This window comes from Anser brachyrhynchus (genome assembly GCF_964034855.1).
Source record: "Anser brachyrhynchus genome assembly, chromosome: 2".
NCBI classification, from domain to species: Eukaryota; Metazoa; Chordata; class Aves; order Anseriformes; family Anatidae; genus Anser; species Anser brachyrhynchus.
Window position 1 is genome coordinate 81,467,938 of NC_137695.1, and position 25,534 is coordinate 81,493,471.

At 39.8% G+C, this 25,534-nt stretch overlaps 1 protein-coding gene and 1 long non-coding RNA gene across 4 annotated transcripts in view; one reads left to right on the plus strand and one right to left on the minus strand.

The window, feature by feature from the left end:
• LOC308188880 (uncharacterized protein) overlaps window positions 1-25,294 on the minus strand; it is a 39,167-nt gene extending 13,873 nt beyond the window's left edge. Inside the window, exon 1 of the mRNA XM_080578373.1 lies at window positions 21,023-25,294. Coding sequence (XP_080434499.1) covers window positions 21,023-21,060 — 38 coding nt within the window. The 5' untranslated portion in view covers window positions 21,061-25,294. The remainder of the gene's footprint in view (window positions 1-21,022) is intronic.
• On the plus strand, window positions 35-15,896 carry LOC308188882. Of its 3 annotated transcripts, none has more exons than XR_013945835.1 (4): window positions 35-2,025; window positions 5,528-5,813; window positions 10,597-10,714; window positions 14,371-15,896. It is a non-coding gene; the product is annotated as an uncharacterized lncRNA (long non-coding RNA). The 3 variants fall into 3 exon arrangements; XR_013945836.1 differs by having other exon boundaries at window positions 35-639; window positions 1,648-5,813; XR_013945834.1 differs by having other exon boundaries at window positions 35-5,813.
• Window positions 25,295-25,534: the final 240 nt, after the last annotated feature.

The following is a 25,534-nucleotide window of genomic DNA, read 5'->3' on the forward strand; positions in this document are numbered from 1 at the left end:
TTTGTTCCAGCCCTGTCAGTCTCATTGAGTTTTCTGATTATTTTAATTTTACGGTGTTGTGCACAAGTTTCTAACTATAGTAGGTAGGGTCTATACTAAGAAATGTTACCTGCTGGCCTCACTATAGGTGGCTCCAAGCATTAACAGACCCTGCTGAGAGCGATAAGCAATACCATGGAAGAAAAAGTCAATAAGACAACACCATTGACAGCCCCAGCTCCTGGCTCTGCTCGTCAGACGTGGCAAGTCGCTCAGCAGAGCAAGCACTGCACGCCCCCTCCATGGAATGGAGGCAACGACAGAGGATACTTCAGGGTCACTCTCATTTATAAAATATTTTGAAGTCCCTCGATGACAAGATACTACATAAATCACTATATTTTATTTTCAAATGTGCTGGTTTGGACAGCAGGTTTTGTAGGTACTTTATATTTTGCTCTGTTGCCTGGAAAAATCAAACTCTGCTGCAAAACAGTAGTTTAGTGAAATAGCAGTGAAGCCAGAACTCATGTATTTCTGCTGCTATTCTTCTTTTAAAAGTATGTGACTACAACTAAGAATGTCGTTCTTTTAAACAGATGGAAGCAATTGTCTTCTGGGTAGATGTTACCTTGACTGTACAGCTATTCCTAAAACTAGGTAACACCATTTCTGAATTTGTGTGTGATACACAATGTTGGTAGTGTTCGAGTGTACGACTGTAACGTGAGGTGTGAAGCAGAGAGACAGCTCCAAAATCCACTGAACTTAATCTGAGTCCTTTCGTTTACTTCACTGGCTATTGAATAACACCTATAAAATGTAGTTTATTGTATACAGTACGTTTTGAACATATTCTGAGTTATCGTCAGTGGCAGTAATGGCAAACAGCTGAGGTAACTTCTGTTCTGGGGGAACTGCTTTCCAGCTATTCCTTGAAAATAGTTTTCCCCATTTTTCATTGGACTTTATATGTGTAAGAACAAAAGTGTTAGGGACACATTATATTGCCAGAATCTAGTGAACTAATTTTTCAGGCACTGATACAGAAACATCATATGGTTTTATTTTAGACGAATAAAATTATGTGGGTGAGTTAGTGTTTATGTCTTTGGCTTGCAAGATGCTGTCCACTTGACATGTCATATGAAGGAAAATAATTTGATGCTGTTTCTCTCAGATGATCAGTTAGCTGGAAGGGCGGGGTGGGGTGGGGGTATATGTTTTTTCAAAAACTGTTAATTGGCTACCAACTAACTGATAAAAATCTGGTATCCTAAAATAGGGACTTGAAAACAGAGCAGTGCATCGCATACTGAAAATCCACCTTCTAGAAAAGATCCGCTCCAGTTCAGACACTTTTCGACACTGTCAGATTTTCCACAAGATTTATAATAAGCACTCTGTAAAACTCTGGCACCTAAGCTGAATACTAAGCATTTACAAAGCTTTCCCTGAGGATTTTTTTGGACAGCCTTAGGGCCCAGGAGTACAAGGTCCTAACTGAAGTGCCTGTGCTGCACTGGGCTCTGTGCACAGTGACTTAATCTGATCACAACTACAGTGTCTGTGCATCTTGCAGAATGGGGCCATAAAAGGAAAACATGGGATAAAATAAAGCCTTGGGTTCGAAGCATTGGTTTAACGCTGGTTTTCAATCCTTCTCAGGCTTACACCTGTTCAGGCACATCGTCTCAGTAGAGTTATGTGGGTACATCCCAGACCAGCATTTGGCCTCTGTGGACTCATTTCACTCGAGCTAAAGCCTTCACCAGTTCCACAGGGTGGATTCCAGCAAAGTGGCAGAGGCAAAGGCTTATCTTGGCTGCCATGCAAAAATGCTGGATGTTTCCATATTTCAAAGAGCGCTTTGCATCGGCTGCACACTGTCTGTGCTGTGGCAAAGCGATCTCCGGGAGGGCAGTGTCCTGGCCGCGACGGGGATATTTCTAGCCAATTCTTCACTACACTACTGGAGATTCTGCTTGTCCTAACACCGCCTGAAATTAAAGCCAGATGAGAGGCAAAATTTATTCCACCCTTTAGGTGAGTAAAAATGGGCGCTGAAACCTTTTGAGCATCAGAGGTGCTTGGGAGTGTGCTGGGTCTGGCTGGGATGGAGCTAACTTTCCCTGCAGCAGCCCATACAGTGCTGTGCTCTGCACTTGTAGCTACAACAGCACTGGTATCACACCAGTGTTGTGTCTGCCACTGAGCGGTGCTGTCACCGCATCAGGACTCCCTCCAGACCCACCCAGAGCCAGCAGGCCGGGGGTGGGCAGGAGGTGGGGAGGGGACATCACCAGGGCAGCTGACCTAAACCAACGAAAGGGATATTCCTTACTGTGTGGTGTCACATTCAGCAGGAAAAGGTGGGAAATGGCAAGGAGAAGGGGGATCTGGTTATGAAAACATCTGTCCTCCCAAGCAACTGCTACGTCTATTGAGGCCCTGCTTCCTGGGATGTGGATGATCGCTGACAAATTAAAAATATTTAACAGACATTGCTTTCTTCCAGCATGTTACCTAAAATTTAAAGGAATTACTCTGGCAGTGTTTTGAAGCCAGCAGTCTTTGAAAGTGATCAAAAGCTTAGAAGAATAAAATCAGAAATACGGATAGATGAGTAATGGTCAGGCTTCTTTGCCCTGCTTTCAGACATCATCTGAGAGAAAATGCATAAACCGGTCCCCGGCTACATGAAAAGGGCACATGTTCTGCTCCAGTTGCATCAGACATAAGAGGCACCTGTCACTGAGCTGCTCCATGCCATCCACACTGCGTGGCAGCTCAGTGCTGGCTTTCCGCAGCCAGAAAACATCTGTGACACACAGGTCGGCTGGATGCATGCAGATAGCTTCAAACTGTGCAGGATCTGGTGTTTTCTTGTTACCACAGAACTGACTTCCTGAGTCCAAATCATTATCCCAGGACCCAGCCAAAGCAGTTAGTTTGCATTTTTGTAGGAGGTTGCCTGGGAGCAGAATCAACACAAACTCTTCTTGCCATAGATCTGAATTAACATGCTTAAATTATAAGCACACTTAATTTCTCTCTGACTAAGGAGGCACTAAAGTTTCTCTGACTAATTTCAGTGGGTGGTGGGCACATCTGTAAATATTTTTAATGTCTTAATTTTGGGATCTCTCTACTCCGATTCCCTGTGTAGTCAAGAGAGAGAGAGGGACAAAGAGAGAGAAAACCCAAAACACACACTCAAGCATACTTCTCCATAGAGCGATCCAAGGGAGCAGCCTCTCTGAATTTTATATAGCTGTTAATGTCAGACCTCCGAGGCATTTTTTTTCATACTGTGGTTACAATTAAATATATATATATTTCCGCATAATAATATGACAATATTGTACTGTCTGTGCTGTTTCTCTCTCCACATCCAGAGAAGTTAAAAAAAAAAAAAAAAAAAAGAGCATTTGTTCAGGAGGAAAAAAAGAAGAAAAAAAACCACAGTCGGGGTAGGGAAGCATCAAATTGTCATAGGTTCAACAGCTGAACTTCTATCTGTGCTTATAAAATTTGTCTGAAAAACCCCTGCCCTCTAGTCAGTATCCATTTTTAGTAAAGCCTGTTTTACATCCTTTCAGATAAGATAATGTTTTGCCTAACTAAGGGGGAATTTTGTGACATAACAGTCATGATGACATGGGGTGCTATAAAGCAGCTACTGATAGGAATCTGGAACTCATAATTCACTAGATTATGAGTTATGACTTATAACAGTCTTCCCAAAACAATGATTCAGGCAAATGCATAGGTTAGCTGGGAGTAGACATCTCATTCTATGCACAATGTTGTCCCAAAGCTCCTCTTCCGTGCTGCGGCACACGAAATGATTCAGTAGTGATGCTGAGAGAGGAAGGATGTCTCCTAGTGGTCCCTTGAGTATAGTTCTTGGAAAAGACTCAAGCATCTCAGCTGGACAGCATGCCTGGAAGGAAGCAACACAACATTCCTCCTTCCTCTCTATCGCACAGCTCAAGAGGTGTAGCCCATGCATTCTGATGAGCATCAGAAATGCAGCTCTGCCCTGTCCTGACATCAGCTGTGCTAAAGGTTATCTCCCTGTACCTCATGAGGGGCAGGCAGACTTTAGCCCTGCATGACAAGGCTCAGTGTTTCACTTCAGATATTTCTACCTAAAATTGACTAATTAAAATAGCACATATTTGTTAGGGCCTTGGCATTCCTCATGCCAGCCTGTACTAGTTCTCTTCAGAAGAGCATTTCAGACCTTCTCCATCACTCTAATTTGGATTAGGTCTAGGCATACACACCAAAGATTAAAAATAATCATTCTTGTTGCTATCATTTAGTTATCACTCATAAACAGGGGTCTTTGTTAAGTACTCAGACAGTTTTATGCTCAGTGTTGTCCAATACCCTTTCCTTCAACTTCTGAGTAGCAGCAAGATAAGCAGAAGAAATAAAAATTTCAATCACTTTTTCACTTTTTTTGGCAGAATAGAAGCTAAAGATTGAGACTTGATATTATGTCTCAATCAGAGATATCAGAGCTATGTCAGAGATATTTTTCATGTATGGTCTTGTTCTCAAGCATAGCTGTGTAAAAATGATTCTTCATAACCCAGTGGTCTGCTCAAGGTGAATTTTCAGTCCTATCTGGCCAACTTGGTAATGTTATTTCTTTTTTTTTTTTCTGGGTGAGCTGTGAGAGCTGTGGACACTTCTCCTTTTGTTTTTTCATTGATAGAATGATTTGCTAAGATCCATCACCATACTTTGGTATGGTTAATGCCACTTAAATAATTAAGTTGGACAGATCATTTTTAGTCTTTCATTAGCATGCATGTGTTCTCTCTCTCTATAAAAATATGTGAATAAATATGTATACAGACAAAAAAATATATGCTTTTTAAAGATTATTATTACGATATTTACTACTTGTGTCTTTGTTCCATATTTCCAGAGTTTGTCATTCTGTACAGGCACAGAATGTGTTTCAAGATCCACACCAATAAGGAAAAGTCAGGAATAAACTAAGATAGGGAGACAGAATGATAGAGTTGTGAAAGATGTGAAGATGAGTTACGTCAGAAAGGAATTATTCACATCTTGATATAGGCTGAAAAACAACAGCTACTTAAAATTGAAATTCCTTGGAGTCAGAGGTCCAGAAAACTTATTTCCTAAGTAAGGGTACAAGTAGGAGGAGACCTTGTAGGAAGGAACTGAATAAAAATCTACCTCAGAAATCACGTTGGTAATAACAGAGCCTAAAAGGAATGAGAAGAAAGACTAATCAGCAAAGAAAGCAGCATTGTGGAGGTCAAAGTGCAGAAATAAAGTAAGAATAGCCAAAAGTCAAACTGTGTTAGATCTTCCAAAGGAAATAAAGCTAATACCAAAAGAAAAAAAAAAATCAGCCATGTATGTAGGAATTGAGCACAAAAGAAGAAAAGGGAACTGCAATGCAGTAGTCCAGGGTGGAGATTATGACTTTCCTACTTTCCTAAAACTGACATACCATGCTTTGTTTTTTTTTTTTTATTTTTTTTTTTTATGCACAAAGACATTGACAATGGAGAGAGGTACAGACAATATGGCAAGAATCTTATGGTGATAAAAGCAGAACTCAGAAGTGCTATGTCAAGCTTATTTTGGAGGTTAATCTCCACACCAGAAATCCTGGGGTAGTGGCAGATGAAATCACCAGTTCATTACAAATGCCCTCTCCTGGACACTCAAGACAGAGGAGATGACTGAAGAAGAGAAAACATCATATCCATCTTTCAAAATGGGATAACAAGGAAGAACGTTCTCTGGATATCTTCGGGTCATTTAGTTTGCAACAACATGTAAGTCTGCAGAACAAATTTTGTAGGAAAAAAATAAAGATAAGCAGGAAAATGTAAAATGCCGTTTTCAGTCTGGTTTGGTCATAGTCTGGTCACGCCAGACTAACATAATAGTTTTCTTTAACATGACTGTTTTCTCTAGACAAAGGAAATACAGTGTTCTGGACTTCAGCGAAACAGTTGGTTTGGTGCCATGTGACAAAATGTCTGCTTAGCTAAGGAAAAAGAGGATTAGTAGAGAAACTGTAAGATGGGTAGAAAACTGGTTAAAGCAGAGATGACAGCAGACTGTTGAGAGAGGAAGTATTGGGCTGGAGATAGGCTATTAATGGAGTTCCTCAAGGACTGGTTTTGGCTCAAAAAGTAGGAGTGGGCTTATGAAATGTGTTGATGACACAAAGTTGGAAGGCCCTGTCAATTCAGAGGAGGACTAGAATACCATGCAGAGAGAATTGGATGGCCCTGAGGACAGAAGTAATGGAAATGGAATGAAAGCGAATAGCACAAAGTGCAAAATCCATCCCTTCAGGACGGATAACAAGAATTTGTGCTTGAGAAACACATCTGGAAACAATGGAGGAGAAGGAGGTATACCCGGATATACCAGTCAGTTGTAGAATGACTGTGATCTCCAAGCTGGGTGTGATTGGGATCTTAGGATGCAGCTGGTGAAATATTTCTGTGACAGGTGTAAGACAATTTCAAGGCTTCACCTGAAGTGCAATATATGGTTCCAATTTCCTGTGTTCAGGGAAGATGTATTTAAGCTGGCACAGGTTTACAAAGGAGAAGGTAGAGAGACAAGGAGGTAGAGAACCTATTTCAAAAGAAGAATTTTAGACACAAACAAAAAATGTGGCAGAAATGCCCAGGGTGGCCTAGTCCAAGAACTGAAAGCTGTGCAGTCACATCAACAGAAAGGTGGCACAGCTGGACTCAATTGCTAGAGTGAAATGCAGCTTTATTTCTTCCAGGGCTCCAGCTAGTGGTGGCATGGTGTGGCTCTGCTCCCTAGAGGCCACACAGCCCAAATGAATCTGATCTGTTAACTCCAGTAACTGATGTACTAGAAGCAGTTATGTTGCTTCTTCATGTGCAAGTGAGTAGAGAACTAGTTAGGCTGAAGAGGTATGTCACGAGAGACAGTGGAAATAATATGGATATGATATCCGTGAATTTAGGCTGAAATAAGATTTCTAAAAATCAGGACAGTCAGATACTAGAGTAACAGAGGGAAAAACAACAAAACAAAACAAAACAAAACAAAACAAAATAAAATAAAAACCTTCCTAGACATTTAGACTGCTTGGTAAATTGGAGAGACTGCAAAAGAGCATGTATGATAACATAGTGCCCACACTGTCCTGTTGCAGGTGCCTCTCTCCTGGGTGCTTCTTCTGCCAGGTGATGGTGCTGTTGTTATTCCTGTCCCTCTTGGCCAGGAGGACCTTGCCCCTCTTTTATAGGAGGACTATCTAATAATCTTGGTGGACAAAAAGTAGGCTAGCTCTGAAGCATTTTGTGATTCTGTAAACGGCATCCATGTCCTGTGCTGACACCTCCTATAGGACTACCCTTCACCACCGAGAAAGGGTTTTCTGTTGTCTGTATGTTTGGATTACACTGTTCTGTGTGGCAAGATGCTTTCTTCATATTCCATCTGTGGTGAAACCACTAGGAGCTACTAACTGAACACAGACTTTTTCATACCCAGTTATTTTCTCATGCCGTGACTTTATAGTTTAGTTTCCAAAGGGCAACACATGCTAGGAGAGTTGGCACAGACTTCAGACAATAGCTGGATGTCAGAGTTTACAGTTAATTATACAGACTCTGTTCCTGATCTATCTATTAATGAAATGGTTACTAACAATTAAATCATGGTTGACATCATATCATTGACCAGTGATTTCATTGCTTCATTAATTGCGAGCATCTGAGATAACTGAAACAATGCTGAGGGGGGAAGAGAACAGCTCCAGTCTATACTCTGGACGTGACCCTTGCTAGAGGCATCAGTATCTATCCAGAAGTGCAATTATTGCTCTCCAGGATTTGTTCTACCAATACTTCTCCAGGAGTGAGATGTTGAAATTTTGTTCTGCCACTCTCTACAAATAGAAATGACAATCCTGGAAGCTCAGTTCTGCAGAGAAACAGGCTATCAGATCAAAACCAATCTGTGCCTGGCTTCCATGTGCTTTCTCAGATCTTACGCCTTATCTGATATAGATCTAGGTCTCACAGCATCTGTTTGGAAAATAACATTTCAGTCAGAGTAATGGTAGCACAACTGCAACACTATATGTCAAGACATGGGGAAAAAAACATCAAAAACTAAGTAGAGCCTGCAAGCCTCCAGCTGACACCTTGTTCCCATTATACAGTATTTATGTGTAGCATTTATGATGGGAGACAGCATTTTGGCTTTGGGAAAAAAAGCTAGAATTTGTGCCACAAAATAATGCTTGGAGCTGATTTTCAATTTGCCTTTTAACATGGTGCAGATTTTATATATTACGTGCCTGTGGAACTGTACAGTGAGTAATGGTATCACAGTGTCACATCAATTGTAAATCACCGTGAGGTACATCCAAATGCCAAAAGAAGTCCATTCAAAGTGTTCAGACCTTGACCAGCCAGAAATTATCAGTCCGAGCAAATACTGTACCACACCACATCCTCAATTTAACTTTTGTTCAGGCTGTGAATGTATGTTCTGCTTCTTGTAACACTGCACTGACAGATCTTTTTTCACCTGTATGGTTTTTCACAGAGCCTTGAGACATAGCAGGGAAAGCCATGTGCTCAGCCTCTTTTCTGCCCAGGCTAAATTTCTTCAGACAGATGTCCCTTTCCTTTCAGAACCTGGAGTCTAACAACAAGAGAAGGAGAAAATAAATGGGCAGGAAAAACTTAGTATTTAGTTTAGTAATTCATTGTGGATTGGTTGCATATGTAGTAAACTGAGCACTCAGTTGTAACCTTAAAATATTTGCATATGGATCAAGTCTCACGTTGAAGGGGCTTGAATATCTCGCTATGACATGGCTGGGGATTTCCACTCCGTTGCCTCCTTGGTGGGGGCAGAAGTGCCTGGCAGTGGGGCAAGGCTGGCGGCTGGACGTTGTGGGGTCTTAAATTGCCTTAGGACCATTAACATGAATTCTTGCCTGTTGGATCCATAAGGCAGCACTGCTGTACAAGGAGGAGTCTTCTGCTGGAATAAATAAATGCAAGCAGCATCTTCTTAACTCGTACAAAGTTTATATGCAGTATTTATATGCAGTATATATAAAATGAACCAGGCAAGGAGGACTTCTGCTCCGATGATAGAAAGTGCCTTAGGGTCACCTTGTATCCTAATACAATTCAGAGGAGATTTAAAGCAGCCGTGAGGCTGTTCTAAGCTACCCATTCTGTGTCCTGTTTACAGAACCCAGAGCTGAAAGACTAGAGGAGGTAACAGCATCCTCTTGCTCCTTCATGAGCACGTCTTCTGCCTAGAATTGTCTCACTTCCAAACATCCCATTTGCGTGGTTCAAGGAATGATGGTACTGGTCCTGTTGTCTTTACTAGCTCTGAGGGTCTCCCAGATCTTGCCAATCCACCATTCCCCTGTTTGAATAGCTAGCAGAAGACGGGGTGGGGGGTGGCTTAGAGGAAAGGGGTTGTTTCTGTTTGACAGCCAGTGAGTATAAGTGATGCAAGTATAATATAAATATGCAAATGTTGTGGATCTAGATTCTGGGCATCCCAAAGCTCAAAGGACACGAGCCAAGGCCTTTAGTTCTGATCATTCAAGCTACTGTGAAAGACTCATTTCCATAAAGGGATCTGAATAGAGATCATAAATATAACCACTTTTGGAGGGTGGAAAATATACTGGTCTAACTCTTGCCATTGTTGAATTTGATGCCACCCACTGATTTCAGGAGGTCTGGGGTCAGGGTGATCTTGTATAGAGGTTCAGATCAACCCAGGACTGGCCAGGACTCATTGATGTTCCTGATGCACCATTCACTGCAGGGGAGGAGAGCAGTTTGGATCCAGAGTCTCAGTTTTGACTGCTTAAGTAATTGAATTGTCTCACAAAATTTTAGCTGCATTCTTCTTCGTGCAACTAGCTCCAGGGAACATTTCCCAATTTATCCCCAAGGCTTTTTTAGTTTCCTCTTTTTGATTTCACACACACCGTAGAAAGTCCTTCCTTGACCGATTACAAGGCTCCTAAAATTGTCATGCTTTTGTTGTAACCTGTCACTGTTTGGTTTAGTGAGTATGTATTGTGGTACTGCAATGCATTGTATTGTCATGGTCCTCTGGTGAAAACAGCAGGGGAATTTGTCTCTGAAGACCATTGGTTGGTAATACATTACGAATAAATAAACATACAAATAGGCAGTTCTGCAGTTCCTCACCCTCAATGCTGACTATTTTAGCCTTCTTTTTCTTAAATGACTCCCCTTAGCTGTTACATGGGTGGGTGGACAGATGTTTGCAATTATGTCCATATATGTGGTCCACAGGTATGCCAGAGCCGAGGAATCTGGCGCTTTGTTGAATATTTTCAAGTAACCAGCTGCCGCATTTCTCCGTGCAGCCAAACCACACCAAATGGAAATGTACTAAAAGAGATGGGTAAAGTGAAGTACTTTTTTAAAAACAGAAAAATGACTCATGCTCATAAAACATAATTACTGTAGTAATTCTTTAAATATACTGACCAACGATTGGGGGAAATTTCAATTGACCGTTCAATAGAGTAATTTTTTTCCCCAGCAAGGTTCTACATCCATAATTGCTTCAGCCTACCAGCAGGCTGGAACTGGAAGAGAAGATGAAAAGGACCTACACATCTGTGAATGAGGGGACCCCAACCTGCAACAGAACACCTCAGGTACACTCTACCTGCTGCCGTGTCATGCACCAAGTTGGCAATCATCTGTGAGCAATGGCAGGCTGGGACTGAACTTTCTTTCACTAAATACTCTTCAGCAAGCCGTGGTGTTTAACATTCAGTCATGAGGTACTCAGAAAGACAAATATGTTATGAAATAAGGAAAGTGGAAATTCCCGGATTTTATAAATATCTACTAAGTATACACTGATGACATGCTTTCAGTTTTGCTGGCATCACAAACCGCTATGTAATTTTTTTTCCAGTATCTTGTAATGGTTCATAGTTCCCTGAGCTATTTTTGGGAAACTACCTAAGAAGACTTGGGACATCGGTCCTATATACTGAAATGCAACCTAGTTATTTTTCACTATTCTAGGCATCATTAGCCACCACAGTGTGCTTTTTGTCTACCCTGTTTACTTGAGCATATAGCAGGTACAAAGCAAGTGTAGAAAATGCAAGTAGGCAGAAAGGCAAAGACATATAATGAAGTGGAAGCAAACAATGGAAGTTGAGATACTTTCGTGTCCTACACATGTGCACGCATATACGAGCACACATGTGCTGCCTGTTTTCTGCCAGGTTTTTGAAAGAGCCCAGAGTCCAATAGTTGTTACCCAGCCTCCAGGGAGCAGGATGTGTGCATTTGTGGTTGTGTTTGAGAAGTGCCGACGGAGAAGAGTCTGTATGTGTTATACTTCTTGCTATGAGAAATTATAGTTGTAGAGCACTGTCTATTCAATAAATAGTTCCAGAACAAAACGTCAGCTTGTCAGGCACTGGGTGACAGATCTGTTTTCTTCCTTTTCAGAATAAGCCATTAGGAAACTGTTTTCCTCTTGGGCATTTTAGAATCATAGAACCATAGAATATCCCAAGTTGGAAGGGACCCATAAGGATCATCGAGTCCAACTCCTGGCCCCACACAGGTCTACCCAAAAATTCAGACCATATGACTAAGAGCAGTCCAAACTCTTCTTAAACTCTGACAGGCTTGGTGCCATGACTACGTCCCTGGGGAGCCTGTTCCAGTTTAAATAATGTACATAATTTAATATCAAGTTGCAATACTAGTGCATAAGATCGATAGATCCAGAAGAGGAAGACTAGTGTTCTGCATTTGGTTTCCTATGCCTGTACTCTTAGAGAGCAACAGACATAGATATCCAGAAAGTCACAGCCTGAAGATTTACGGTCTGTATACCTAGCTGAAGCAGGATGTGTTTATTTATTTTATTTTATTTTATTTTATTTTATTTTATTTTATTTTATTTTATTTTATTTTATTTTATTTTATTTTATTTTATTTTATTATTTTATTTTATTTTATTTTATTTTATTTTATTTTATTTTATTTTATTTTATTTTGTTTTGTTTTGTTTTGTTTTATTTTATTTTGTTTTGTTTTATTTTATTTTATTTTATTTTATTTTATTTATTTTATTTTATTTCCTTTCCTTTCATTTCATTTCATTTCATTTCATTTCATTTTATTTCATTTTATTTATCTGTTAACCAGGACTGGCTTTATTGGGTGCCCAAATTCATGGTCCCAGCTCCCTAGTTGAGCTCGATTTATTGAACTTTCATTCCTAAGCCATGACATTTTGTGTAGGAGTCTCTGGACTATTTCCATAAATGGTGTCATTCTCAATAGCACGACTGAGCTGTTTCAGGTGACTCTGAAGAGTGTTTGGGGATCTAAATTTGCACCACCAACACCAGCAGGAATTTTTTGAAGTGACTTTAACAGCAGGAGGACTACTCCCGTTCTGATTTTATACTATAAAATGGGATTTTATCTTATTGTGAGGTATAGGGCTTTGTAATTAGACAGGTAATATAATATAATATAATTCATATATAATTCAAATTAATATTTAATTAAATCTGGTAAGAAACTAATGAAACAATCCAGATTTACAAAGCTTTTTTAATTTAGATTCTGCATTATAAATGTACCATGGAGGGCAACGTCTAGTGAATTTGTGTGTCCTCCAAGTGACTTGACCTTCAGAGTATGGAGACCGACTGGTCTCTTAAAACTGAACCTTGTTATGTTGTCTGGCCGGTTACCTGAAAGTCACTACTCTCTAAGACCTGAGCCAAATGTACTTTAACTAAAAATTAAAAAATAAAAACATCAAAAATACATAGTCTCTAACAACATCATAAATCTTTGGGAAGCAACCTGTATTGCCTTTGAGCAGTTCGTATCATTACATGAGGCATCTGAAAGTATTTGGGATACAACAATGCAAGACAAATAGAATTACTTACTTTCATTTAAATCTTGGTATGAATACAAAATTTCTGTTGAACAGTCCAGAACTTGCAGAAACCACAGATGGTGCAAATAGGGCTTGAGGGAAAATGCTTTGCAATGAAACAATGACAAAATGACAAACAACACGCCCACGCCGCAGAACTATAATAAAATGATTTGACGGTGTGTGCTGATGAAGCTGACATTTTGTGGCAACGAAGGACTGCTATGTTCCACACTTGCTGGCACATTTTTTTTTTGAGTGTAGCTGTGTGGGAAGAAGTTCGCTTTGGTTCCAATTATTAAACCAGTGTAACTTTAATAAACATAACAGAACCAAGTAAACACCAGAGCTATTCAAAAGTTGTCTCAGGAAACCAGCACTGATATGTTATAAATACCTAGCAGACACACCATGTTGCAGGAAATGCCATGTCTTTAGCGCGTGTACCAAATTGCACGCTCTTTACTGCCTGTAGTAAGGGCAGCCTTTGCCCTCTGTCAGAAAACTCTCAGCAGTTTTGTTTCATTTGGGGTTCTCTAACAAGGCTAAGCATTGATAAAATTTCAACTGCCATGTGAGATGTAAAGCCAAACAACAAATAATTGCATTTTATTTTCCTAATTTCCAGCCACATTAAATTATTTGCACAAACTCCTAAATGTACTCTGCTTAAAAAGAACAAACAAAAAATGAGTAATGGAAGCCATATCAAAGAACTGTCCTCTAAAATATTTCCATTTGGCATTCCTTCTGAAAGCAAAATCACTTTTATTTGTGGTAGTGTGGGCCTGTTTTTTCCACACATTCCAGGAATGGTGCTTGAGGTTGCCTTACCACACTTGTGTTATACCGGAGAGGAAGGTCTGATTCACATGCGACCTTGTGAGTACCAAGAGGTCTGTGTTCACTCCTGGGTGACCACAGGCACTGTGATGATGGGATGCGCACGCATGTGGCTGTACCCAGCACCTCGGTGCCCTGCCCATAAAATGGGAACCCCTCAATGTGGGAGAGGTGATGTGAGGATAAGAATCCACTGGCATCCCTGGGATGTGGTAATGAGAGATGACATGTAGGCAACCATGAAAGAATACCGTCATTCAAGTCACCGAGCATTTCAGCAGCTGAAATAAGCTGCTACCGAGTTTTCTGTAACAGGTGAAATCTCTCTTTCTACACAGTCAAAGGCATGGGTGACTTTTGTAGGACCACTTAATAACACCTCTCCACAGAGACTCACTTGGGTAGAAGATCCCGTTCCATTTTTATGGATCTTGGTTATCACACGACGAAATGATCTCACGTCTCAGAGCAGTTGCAGTTTCAAATAGCATTGCCTGCATATCATGTTTTCACTTGTTTATTTTCCCAAATGCTTGACAGATGTCTGTAGACCTGCCATGTTAGAAGAAACTTTTCTGCATTGCTAGTACCTTGGTAGAGGGACAAATCCAGCTGCTACAGTATTAAAGGAAAAAGAAGGGTGAAAGAGAATTTTACACAGGGAAAAAAAAAATGAGGATCCCAGAAGAAAGAGGTGAGCAAAAGCCCAACTATTCCAAATTGGACCAGCCAGCTCTGCACTCTAGTCACTGCCTCTGGGAGCCGCTTACCCTCTTGGCAAATATCTCCCTGGCCTGGGTCAACTGGGCGAGGAAAAACATACGCTAAGATGGCTGAGACCCCTTTGCAGAAGGAGAAAAAAAAACCCACACACCTCCTTTTTGGACAGCTTTTTGGAAAGCCATAAAATCAAATGCAGTTCATAACACATGCTGTGTGATCAAGCAGAGCTTCCCCTCACTTGCCAGAACTCTGCCCAGGGACCAAGAGGTCTTTTAAAAGCTGCCTGTGGTATTCTAATGTTTGCTTTCATGCACATTGGAATAGATTATTCTGAGGAAATGAACCCCAAACATGTATGTGTTTTCATGTATCGTATTCCTGATTACTGGTATTTACACTAGATTTCCAAGAAGATTCTGCTCCCCTTGCCCCTTCTATTTATCAGACGCTTTATTAAAAATCCTGCATTTTTTCAATGACCTGTTTCCTCAGCAAAACCTTGAAAGTCTCAGATGATTACAGCATCCCGACCTTCTCAAACAAAGCTGTCTGCCAGCACAGCAATTAATTAACCTTGTTGAACAGCCATGCCCTTTTAAATATTTCCTCCATTCAAAAACTATACATAAAATGAATAGCTGATAATATGTTGTGCAAATGGAAATTTGTATTATTGTTTGCTTTAGTCAGCAACTTTTAAGCCTTACTGGTTTACTTATGTGGCTAGGCAATAAAACAAATGCAAGCTCATATCTAAATAAATAAACCAACCTTGTGCCTGCCAGGTAGTTAGTAGTAGCAAAGAGGGTCATTTGGCTAACTAATTGATGCCTTTTCCACAAGGAGCACTTCCTTTGGTAGAACATCCTGTCCAGACAGCAAATACAATGGGAAAACAAGACCACTGTAAAAGATGCAGAGACTCAGGAAAACTCAAGTTTAATAAGTCCATGAGCAAAGACATCTGACCTGTACTGCCGTGACAAGAAAGTGTTGTGATAAATATAGCTCTGCTCCAGGGTCCACCGTCGATTATTATTCAGTCTGATCTCTGATTGTTTACAATACAAGTGAACCTGCTTACTTGGGTGACTGACCTTGGAAGGCATCTCGCCACGACAGCCAGAGAAGGAGATTTAGGAGGTCATTAAAGCCTTTTACACCTTAGTCAATTTGACGAATGAGCCCTCGCAGACGCCCGCATGCATAAAACTTGACATATCCTGTCTAGAAATAATACCCACCATGTTTGTTTACTGAAAACTGATGGACATCCTTGTCAGATTCAAGACTAAACAATTTCATATGTGTCAGTTCCACCAATTAATGTCACTGGCTCTAGTCTTTCCTACTTAACATTTCTAAAATATATGCAATCAAAGACACTGTTTTCAGATCTGGGCAGATTTTAAAAAAGAATAATATTTAAAATGTTTTTTGTTTGTCTTTTTTTTTTTTTTTCCTCCAGGTTGTTTTAGCATTTAAATGATAACCGACTTGCTATCTCAAGATAACCCCAGTAGTTTTCTCTGAAATCTATAAGAAAAAACATAGTAATTTAAATTCACTGAAACCAGGAGGGTTATGAAAAAAATGTTAGTCTTTAAAAATGGTTATATTTCATCTAGAACCACAAATATGGTAGAGCATCAATTATTCCAAAAAATCAATGAAAGACTAAGTTAAAGTTGTTTGTGACCCATATCTGTGCATGCTTGTACTGTAAAGTCTGGATTTCCTTGAACCAGGAAACTTTTTTCTGGGTTTTGGCAGTTAAATGCAAAAAAACCTTGTGGTTTCACAAAGAAAGGTTTGCGGTGGAATATACACATCTCAACATATATTTCTTTTTCAAAGTATTGAACTAAAAGCTTGTTGTACAGCAGAGGAGTAGGGAGGCCAAGAGTACAGCAATAGTCCATGCTAAGGACTTTTATTGTTTCCTTGAATGAGGGAACATTGCTGGACAAGTGTCTTTCTGTTGAAAAGTGCCAGAGGTTCCCTTTCAGTTGAACTACCAGAGATAGTAGATGAACTACACGAGATAGGCCAGAAAGATTGGAGTTTTTCACAGCATTAAATAAATAAATAAATAAATAATGATAATAATTATAATAATGTGATGATGTTGGGCTTCAAATTGTTATGAAGGAAGTTTCTATTTAAGAAATGTTTATTTTAGGGGGCTGTCTGGTTCAAAAAAAGTGCTCGGAGATGAATTTGGATTGACAGCATGACTGATTTCTCTTCATCTTGCACAATAAACCTAGGTTTGGAATCAATCTCACCATGATAAATCTTATATGTATAAACATTTCTAACCAGTATTTTATTAATACAGCTGGAGGACTATCCAATAAAACAAAATATTTTGCCTTTAAGATACCTTTCTTACTGGAGAGCTTTACAACCCATATGTTATTTCTACAACTTTCCTGTTCTTGGGTGTGCTCAGCAGACTGAACCCACAGCTCCTGGTTGGGATGCAGTTATACCTGATGCATACGCACCAGTGGAGTTAGAGCCAGCAACAGAGGTAAGGAAAGTTTTGTTTGTTGACAAGGTTGAAGACTTTTATTTTGCTGGTAATTTTAATGTTTACCCAGTTTAGGGATTGGATTGGGGGGGTGGGGGGGGGGGACAGTTGAACTTTCTATTGGTCTTTGAAAGACTGGCATCCAAACGGTTATTAAAAGCAGCAGGGATATTAAAGAACAACTCATGTCACTGTTACATCAAAACAAAACTAGCACTTACTTCAGCAAGAAGCCAGAATATCACAGCATATGCAATGGTGGGCTGAAATCTCTTTTATTGTAGAAGTAGGAACTAGAGGGTAAGTCCATGTGAGTGTGTGACATTGTACATGCATAAGCATTGTCACCAAACGCACTTTGCATTTAGACAAGAAGCACTGGAGCCTATGAACTGCTGAGCACTTCTTGTGGTGTGCATGTCTTCAGCTCCCACGGCTGGCAATGTGAAACAAGGACACCATATCCTACACGCAATATTTGTTCAGGCTTTTAAAAGCCAGACAAGGACTTTTGGTGGAGATAGGAGCAGAGCAGTCTGCCTGATCCACCCAACAAGTCAGCGTGTAACAGGATTTCAAAGCACATCATAACAGCCCACACACAGCAAAATGTAGATGACATAACCTTGCCAAAATAGGGATCCTCGCAACTCTAGCAGAATCAAAGCTAACATTGAGGGCAGCCATGAGGTAAAGGAGATGGGGAGGTATGCAGGGGCACAGTGGCCCCACCATCCTCTGGCACAGGATGTGAAGTACACTTGCAGTACAGAGATCCCCTTTTCGTGTCTTTTCCCTGCAAAAACTCCAGTCCCTGCATAAGGCACAGACTGTGAAAAGTACCAAGCTGCTCAAACCTGCAGAATGAAAATCCCAGAGGGGTGAAACAGGGAGGTACTTCTGAAAATCCCAGTCAATGGTCTTTTGTGCATGTGGAGGCTTAAAGGACAGTGGAAATCTGACTTTTAGGGGATTACGCCACCTTCACCAGGCAGGTAAGTATTCAAAATGAAACAGTTTATTAGGCATCAGCACTAAGCTCTGAACGTGTTCGTTAACCAAAACATGGCTGGTTTCATGCAAGCAGCTATTAAGGCCTATGGTAAATACATGGAAATGTGCTTCTTGGCTGGGAGGGGAGCAGAATGGTCTAAGGGTTAGGCCAGGAGTCTGAGACGGAGCTGCGGGTTCTGCTTCTGGTTTGGCTCTGGCTGCAGTGCAAATCTGGGCAAGTCATTTCATCCCCTTGTGCTTCCTGGTTGGAGCCCATAGGCACTAATGTAACATGAATAATAATAGGGAGCCATTTATAGTAGTTACTATTAAATTATAAACAAATGATTAGTTTTGTTTTTTTTTTAAACCTTGTTTCTATTTTTCCTCTCACTTCTCTAAAAATAATCTGTTATGTTGTAAGAGTTACAAAAATGGGGAATAAAAGAGTGAAAATAGTTTAAATGCTTAGAGGTAAAATACTGTTTTTCTCTCTTGTAAAGAGAATCTCAGTATTTTTACTGGCTTTCAGAACAAAAATTAAAAAAATAAAAACATAGAAGAATACTGTATGCAAAAAAATAAGAACTGTACCTAAGAAGGTGTGTGAGAGATATCCTGCATATGCAAGTATTAGTTAATAAAATGGATTTCTGCTGAGCTGAGCTTCGTAGTAAGAATTACTCATTGTCTTTCAACAGGGACAACCAGCAACATCACGAATATGCACCTATTCATTACAGATGATTTTGAGGTAATTAAAGCAAATAATTTATGAGGGGTCTTGCATTCTTTATAGACCATGTTTACACGGGATGTATCTACTTGCAAGAGAAAACAAAGTCACTGGGGTCAACTAAGGGGTCAAATAAGTAAATAAGATTGCTTGGGGTCTGTGCTCTGCCAGCCTTTCTCAGGCAGAGTGGGTTACTCAAATTTGCAAATGATCCTTAGGAATGAATGAGAGCCACACTGAATGAGAGCCACCATGAACTAGAAAGCATGGGAGATCCTGACTGTCACTGAACAAATAATAAATATATTCCTCAAATTATATTGTTTACCTTTCTTACAGTGAATAGCAAGCAGGATTTTCAGTATAATGAGCAATTTTGAAAAAACAAGCCAGAGGATGATGTATCTTATTCTGAAGACATTATCAGTTCTGTGTTATTACTTGTTTTTGTCAGAATGCATTGATTGGATAAAAGTTGTTCCACTCACAATGAGAAAACTCACTGCTCTCACTGTTGTCAGAAAAGAAAAAATACATGATTGTGAGGATGTGCATTTTATAATACTACGGTTTTTGCTGGAGCAATTACTTTTACTTGTATGAATCTGTAGAACCTCTGAAGGAAAATAGGAACTTCAACCTCAAAAGAGAAAGAAAAAAAGGGAAAGGAAAATAAAATGAAAAAGAGAAAACAAGAAACAGGAAAAGAAACAGGAAAAGTGAAAGGGAAAGAGCAAGGGAAAAGAGCAAAGGAAAACAGAAAGAAAAAAAAAAGAAAAATGAAAAAAGAAAGAGAAAGAGAAAAGAGAAATGAAAAGAGAAAAATAAAAAGAAATAAAATGGAAAAGGAAAAGGAAAAGGAAAAGGAAAAGGAAAAGGAAAAGGAAAAGGAAAAGGAAAAGGAAAAGGAAAAGGAAAAGGAAAAGGAAAAGGAAAAGGAAAAGGAAAAGGAAAAGGAAAAGAAAAAGAAAAGAAAAAGAAAAAGAAAAAGAAAAAGAAAAAGAAAAAGAAAAAGAAAAAGAAAAAGAAAAAGAAAAAGAAAAAGAAAAAGAAAAAGAAAAAGAAAAAGAAAAAGAAAAAGAAAAAGAAAAAGAAAAAGAAAAAGAAAAAGAAAAAGAAAAAGAAAAAGAAAAAGAAAAAGAAAAAGAAGAAAATAAAGAAAAAAAAACTTTCTTATGTGAGACCAGTAGGTGGGAGTATTGACTTTGTCCCAGAGCATTCAAAACCTTAACATGAACTTTCCTTTTCTGTGAAAGTGCAATTCCCAAGAAATGAGCAAATTAATCTTATCTGTGTTTTGCTACTTTTAAAGATATTTTCCTTTGTATCACATACCGAAGTGAGTCCTCTTTCAAAAGTACTGCATTGTTCATCTATTGTTTTTGGCACCATGTCTTGTTTGGGAGATAAAGGAAATTCTGATTTGTCAAGTTTTTGTTAACCCAAGTTCGATACTCACCACTCCCATAGGTGACTGGGAAACTACTGTTCACCCTGGAAAATATACTATTTCACAAGAAATCAGAACAGTGGGAGAAAGGAGAAAAACATGAAAACATTTACAGAGAGGAATTTGGGGGCAGAGAGAAATGGCAGCTTTGTAAGTAACGATGTTAGTATTGGTTTTGAGACTTGGATATATTTTTTGGAAGATCAGGTTCATTTGAAATGGCAGAAAGGGAAATAAGTGAAGAAATAAGGGAAGGAGAGCTATTTCTGCGCTAGAATGGAAAAGTGGGGCTGAGTAATCTGTAATGTCAGTGCCTCTAGCTCACCCTTCCTTTGGGCAAGAAGACACCTAGCATCAAGGTTCTCCACTGTGCTATTAATTTGGAATACTTGTGTTTGGGATGCCCGTGTTTATCTAGCTGTGAGTGTGAGCTGTGGTGGGATCACATAACAATTGAATCCATCCTGCTGTGATCCTGCGAGCTGGAATTTAGCCACTACCTTATGTTGCAAAACACGGCATCACTGAGCATATCTGAGCTCTGTATCCCTGCAGGGCCCCGAGGGCACCAAAAGCCCTGACCAGCCTCACCTGGGGCCTCCCCCTGTACCTTGTCCATGGCACAGGCACCCTGTTCCACCTCAGGACTGGGCACCCATATCCTGCCTGAGCAGCATCACAGGCGTGTCTGTCTCCAGTCCTGCCTCTGGCTGCCTCCAGGCTGGACCTCGGTCTTTTGCTGTAGGCACCTTACCTTCCGCACGGACCTTTCAGACATGCACTGTAGCTCATCTCTAGCTCTGTCTCTGGTCCTGTGTCCTGCTGCTTCTGACTGGATGGACAGACTTCTCCCCATGGATGGACCCAAGATCTGATCCATCACCTTGCTGGGAATGTTGTTGATGGACTCTTGTTTCCAGCAGCCAGCTCTGCTGACCCAGCTCAGTTGTTGTGGCAAACGAAAGGTGACCTCCACACTGCTGGGGTCTCTGTCAGCAATGAGGGGCTGGAGTATCAGAGATAAAGCAGGAAGAGGCAGTGGATCTCCACCAAAATGTTTCTCTTCTGAATCATGGGAGCTCCCAGGTCAGATATAGGCAGTGAGACCAAATCTTTGTTCAGCAACCAAAATGTAAAAAAGAAATACAAAAATTGAGCTTGAAATACCACCTTAAATAACTCCACATTAGCAGATGTTTCAATAGCTCTGGCTTTAGCTAAATTCTTTTTTTTTTTCTTTGAAGTTGCTCAACAGTACAGAGGAGACATACTTAAGATACTAGTGCCACAAATGAGAACTGAAAGAAACTATAAAATGGTAATTTATACTGCTGAGAGAGAGAAGGGTTCTGCCACCCCAAGAGGAATAAAAGTGTCACACCAAAATACGAGAAAACCTTTTCCTAACTTCAGAGCAATTCAGGTATTACCTTCTGTAATAGGTAATTACAATGGGTAATGGGTAATTATAATGGGTCTACTTCTGAGAGCAAAGTTTAGCATGACGGCAGTAATGAGCTCACAAACCTCTTTGTCTCCTGTTTGCTGAGGGGGACAAGCTCTTCCTTGGCAATTGTGCTTTGCAGCTTCCCCTGGCACGCCTGATGGGTGCAGTGCCTGCAGGGAGCAGTGCCACGGAGCGAAAAACCAGAATTCCTGAAGAGCAGAAAGAGGAATATTCTGGTTACACTGCAATTTCAGTCTCATCTTTGGCATTGCTGTAGCAGAAATCTTGAAATAACATGATTTAGAGCATAACATTTGCACTTAAGGCATGGAAAGAAAGAAATATGAAGATTTGTGGGGCAGGAAAAGCAGAGAATAGAAGTGAGAAGTTCCACACGCAATGACCCGTGGTGGTACTTTTGTACAGTAAACAACATGAGTCTTCAAAGGCCTACCTTCTTCCTCTGGAGGCCTCCAACTAGCAAGGACAATCCAGCTGCTTGTTGAAATCTAACCCCTCTACCCCTTCAAAGAAGCAGACCTCAGCATTTCCACAGGCATTCATCAGTGCAGGGTTTCCTGAAGAGCCTGTGTGTTAGATGCCCAGCTCCCACTGCAATTTTAAGCAAGCTGGGAGCTGGTAACATTTTTGTCCGTGGTTAAAGATTTATTCTTCATTAAGACTTAGGACAAGAGTTACAGTAACAGAAATCAGCCAATGTTCTCTGTATAAAACGGTTTATATCTTTGCTACAAATCACCCGAGGGAAAACATTATGTATTTCACAGTAAGCCTTTTAGATAAAACATGAAGTAGAAATATTTCAGTATGTAAGAAAAACTGCTCTTGTTCCAAAAAGAAAATAGGTCTGGTACTTCTTGTCTATCTTTCCTTAAGCATTTGTTTAGGCTCAAGTCTATTTATGTTTCAAATAAGTGTGGAGTACTTTTTTAAAGTTTCTAAGTTATTTCCATTTGCAAAGTCACTTTGGACTCTAAGACCACTAACCTTACAGCTGCTCGCCTCACAGGGGGCTATTTTACTGTAGGAAATTGAACATATGCTCCTAATTCACTTACACCATTCAGAAGATGCTTGTACAGAATCTCTCTGTCTAGGTTAAGGCTTTACTACACACTGGTCACCACTGCATCTCAATACTTCCCCATTAGCCCACTTAATAGAAAGAGGACTGGTGGAGTCTTCAGGTGAAAATCTCCTGTTCAGTCCAGATGGACCATCTGTTTTTTTGTTTGTTTGTTTGCTTTCAGTCTTTCCAGTGCAGCTTACTTCTTTGACTCCCAAAAAAATATTAATTCCAGATTTCATGCCTGCATCTGCAATATTATTCTTTCACTTTCCTACATCATTCATTTAGTGCTTTTCAAACTGTCTGTGGATGAAAAATTGGAAAATCATAAGGGCTGATATTCCTCTAAAATAGTCTTAATAGGCAAGTCATATTCTGAAGGGAAGAAAAAAAACAAAAACAAAACAAAACAAAAAAAACTACTTACTGAGATTTTAAGTTTGACACGTTGTTTTGTAATGAAATCCCAATTCAAACAGAATATTTTACCTCAGTAATATTTGCAGGGGTGAATAGAAGGGATTATGAACAACAACATGTGTTTTTTAAATTAAGGATAAAATGCATTTCTGTACATATACCAAGAGCTATTTTGTAACACACATAGAAGCTGCTACATATTTCTTCTAAATGTTATAGTTACTTGTCTATTCATGACTAACTATGCAGTGAGTTTGACTTTTAGCAGAATACAGGTCTTTCATATATTCACATATTTTTCAGTCTGAGTTAGTTGTAATCTTGAAAATCAGATCTCCAGGTTATCCTCTGAGCAACCCACAAACCTCAGTGAACCTTTGAAGCTTCACAACAGCTTGACCAAATAGCTACTGAAGTTAAATTAGTATTCATTTAATTTTTTAATGTATTTTCAGTTAGCTTTGAAGCCTGGTCAATCTTGGCACTTTCTTGAAATTAGAGACAAGTTTTGCTTTTGGAGTAAAAGTAAAATCACAGTTTTCTTAACTCTAGACTACTAATCTTTGCAAGTCTAGCACAGGAAGTTCACTAATACAAAACTACTCTTGGAGAGTAGTTTTCAGTGGCTGACTGTCAAAACTAGAACACTGTGCTGCCTGGGTTCTGACAAGGATCAGCCCTGGAACCAGAACTGTTCAATATAATCCCAATCAATTTGCAAGGTTGAAAAGTATCTGTTCAAGTGAAAGCAGGGTACAGGGTGAGAGTAGGAGATGTTCACCACTGGGGAGGTTAAAAATTGAAAGCAATTTCAACAAAATCCAGAATTGGTCTAGAAAAAAATGGGATGATATTCAGTGGAGCACGTGCAAGGTGTGGTATTCAGGGAGAATTCATCAGACACAAATGCAGGACAAACAGCAACTGACAAGGGACATTTCTGTAGAAAATGGATAGAGACTACCTGTTCATGATAAACCATGTGAAAATCAGTATTTCATGGCGTTGTTAAGCAGAAAAACATGGTGATGGGTTGCAGAAATACTGGTACAATTTGTAATATACACAGAGTAATCCTTTGCTCTGCCCACCATTAGGAAAGCCTGGTGAGAGTTTTGGAAGTGTTAGTACAATGTGGTTTTCGCCAGTTTCCTGAACTATCGCTAGTGAAAATCTTCAAGGGAGTATAAAATATGACCTGTAAGAAAAGCTTGAAAGAATTGGGGTTGTTAAGTCTAAAATAAGGAAAACACAATAACAATCAGAACATAACAGGCTTCTGTAATGAAGAAGGGAATAATCTGTTCCCTCCGTCTTTGTAGATTAGCATGGGAAGCACCATGCTTAAACAGCAGCAAGGAGCATTAAGGTTAGACAGAAAATCTTCTCTTTCGACAGTGGTAGTGTAGCACAACAGACCACAGCACAAAAAGGATCCTTCATCTACAAACAGGTGAGACAGTCACAGCAGGAATTACGTATCTGCCCTGGCGATGAAGAATGGATTTAATGAACCATGCCCATCCCAAGCAGTGTTAAATGCCCATCCCAAGCAGTACTGTAAATCAGATTTTCTCACAGAGAATAGGAATTTGTAGTCACTTCCCAGAGGAACTGCAAATATGGGTGTCACAACTCAGAAGGCTGCAGGACAAGTTAGGTGCCATTCATGACATGGGAGGAAGAGTGGAGGGATGGAGGACTGCCAGTTGCTTGAATAGAAGGAGATATCCGTGCAAGAAGGAAGCCTGGAGGTGAAGATCAGGGAATGGAAGGATGTTACCTACTTGCTGCTATTCAGGGATAGCAGTAAAGGAGATAACAGACTGGCTTGCACCCAACTTTACATGCTAATAATTCACCAAAGATTCAAGATAATTTCAAGATAATTCACCAAATGGTATGCTGCAACCAGAATGGAAACACATACCCACTCTACTAATTTTCCCCAGTGGTAGAAATTTCTAAGCTTCCAAAACTGTAACTTTTTTATGCCATGGCTTCCAGCTTTTTTCTTTATAATATCATAATATGACTTAAATAATGGGACTTTATAATATTACTCAGGATGCTGAGAAGTCCATTATTGCCAGGGTTTTTGCTGTGTCAGTTGGACCTGGAAGTTACATTTGGAACTAACATAGTCTGTATTTCAATATCTGTTTTGATCTATTTTCATGTTCTTCTCTGCGGGGATCTTCTCTGAAATGCCTCTCACTCCTGAGTCAGCATGTGAGAAATTAAGCAACAGCTACCTGAAAATACTTATTAACTTTCTTGACTGGAGGTATTGAGTTAGATTAACATCC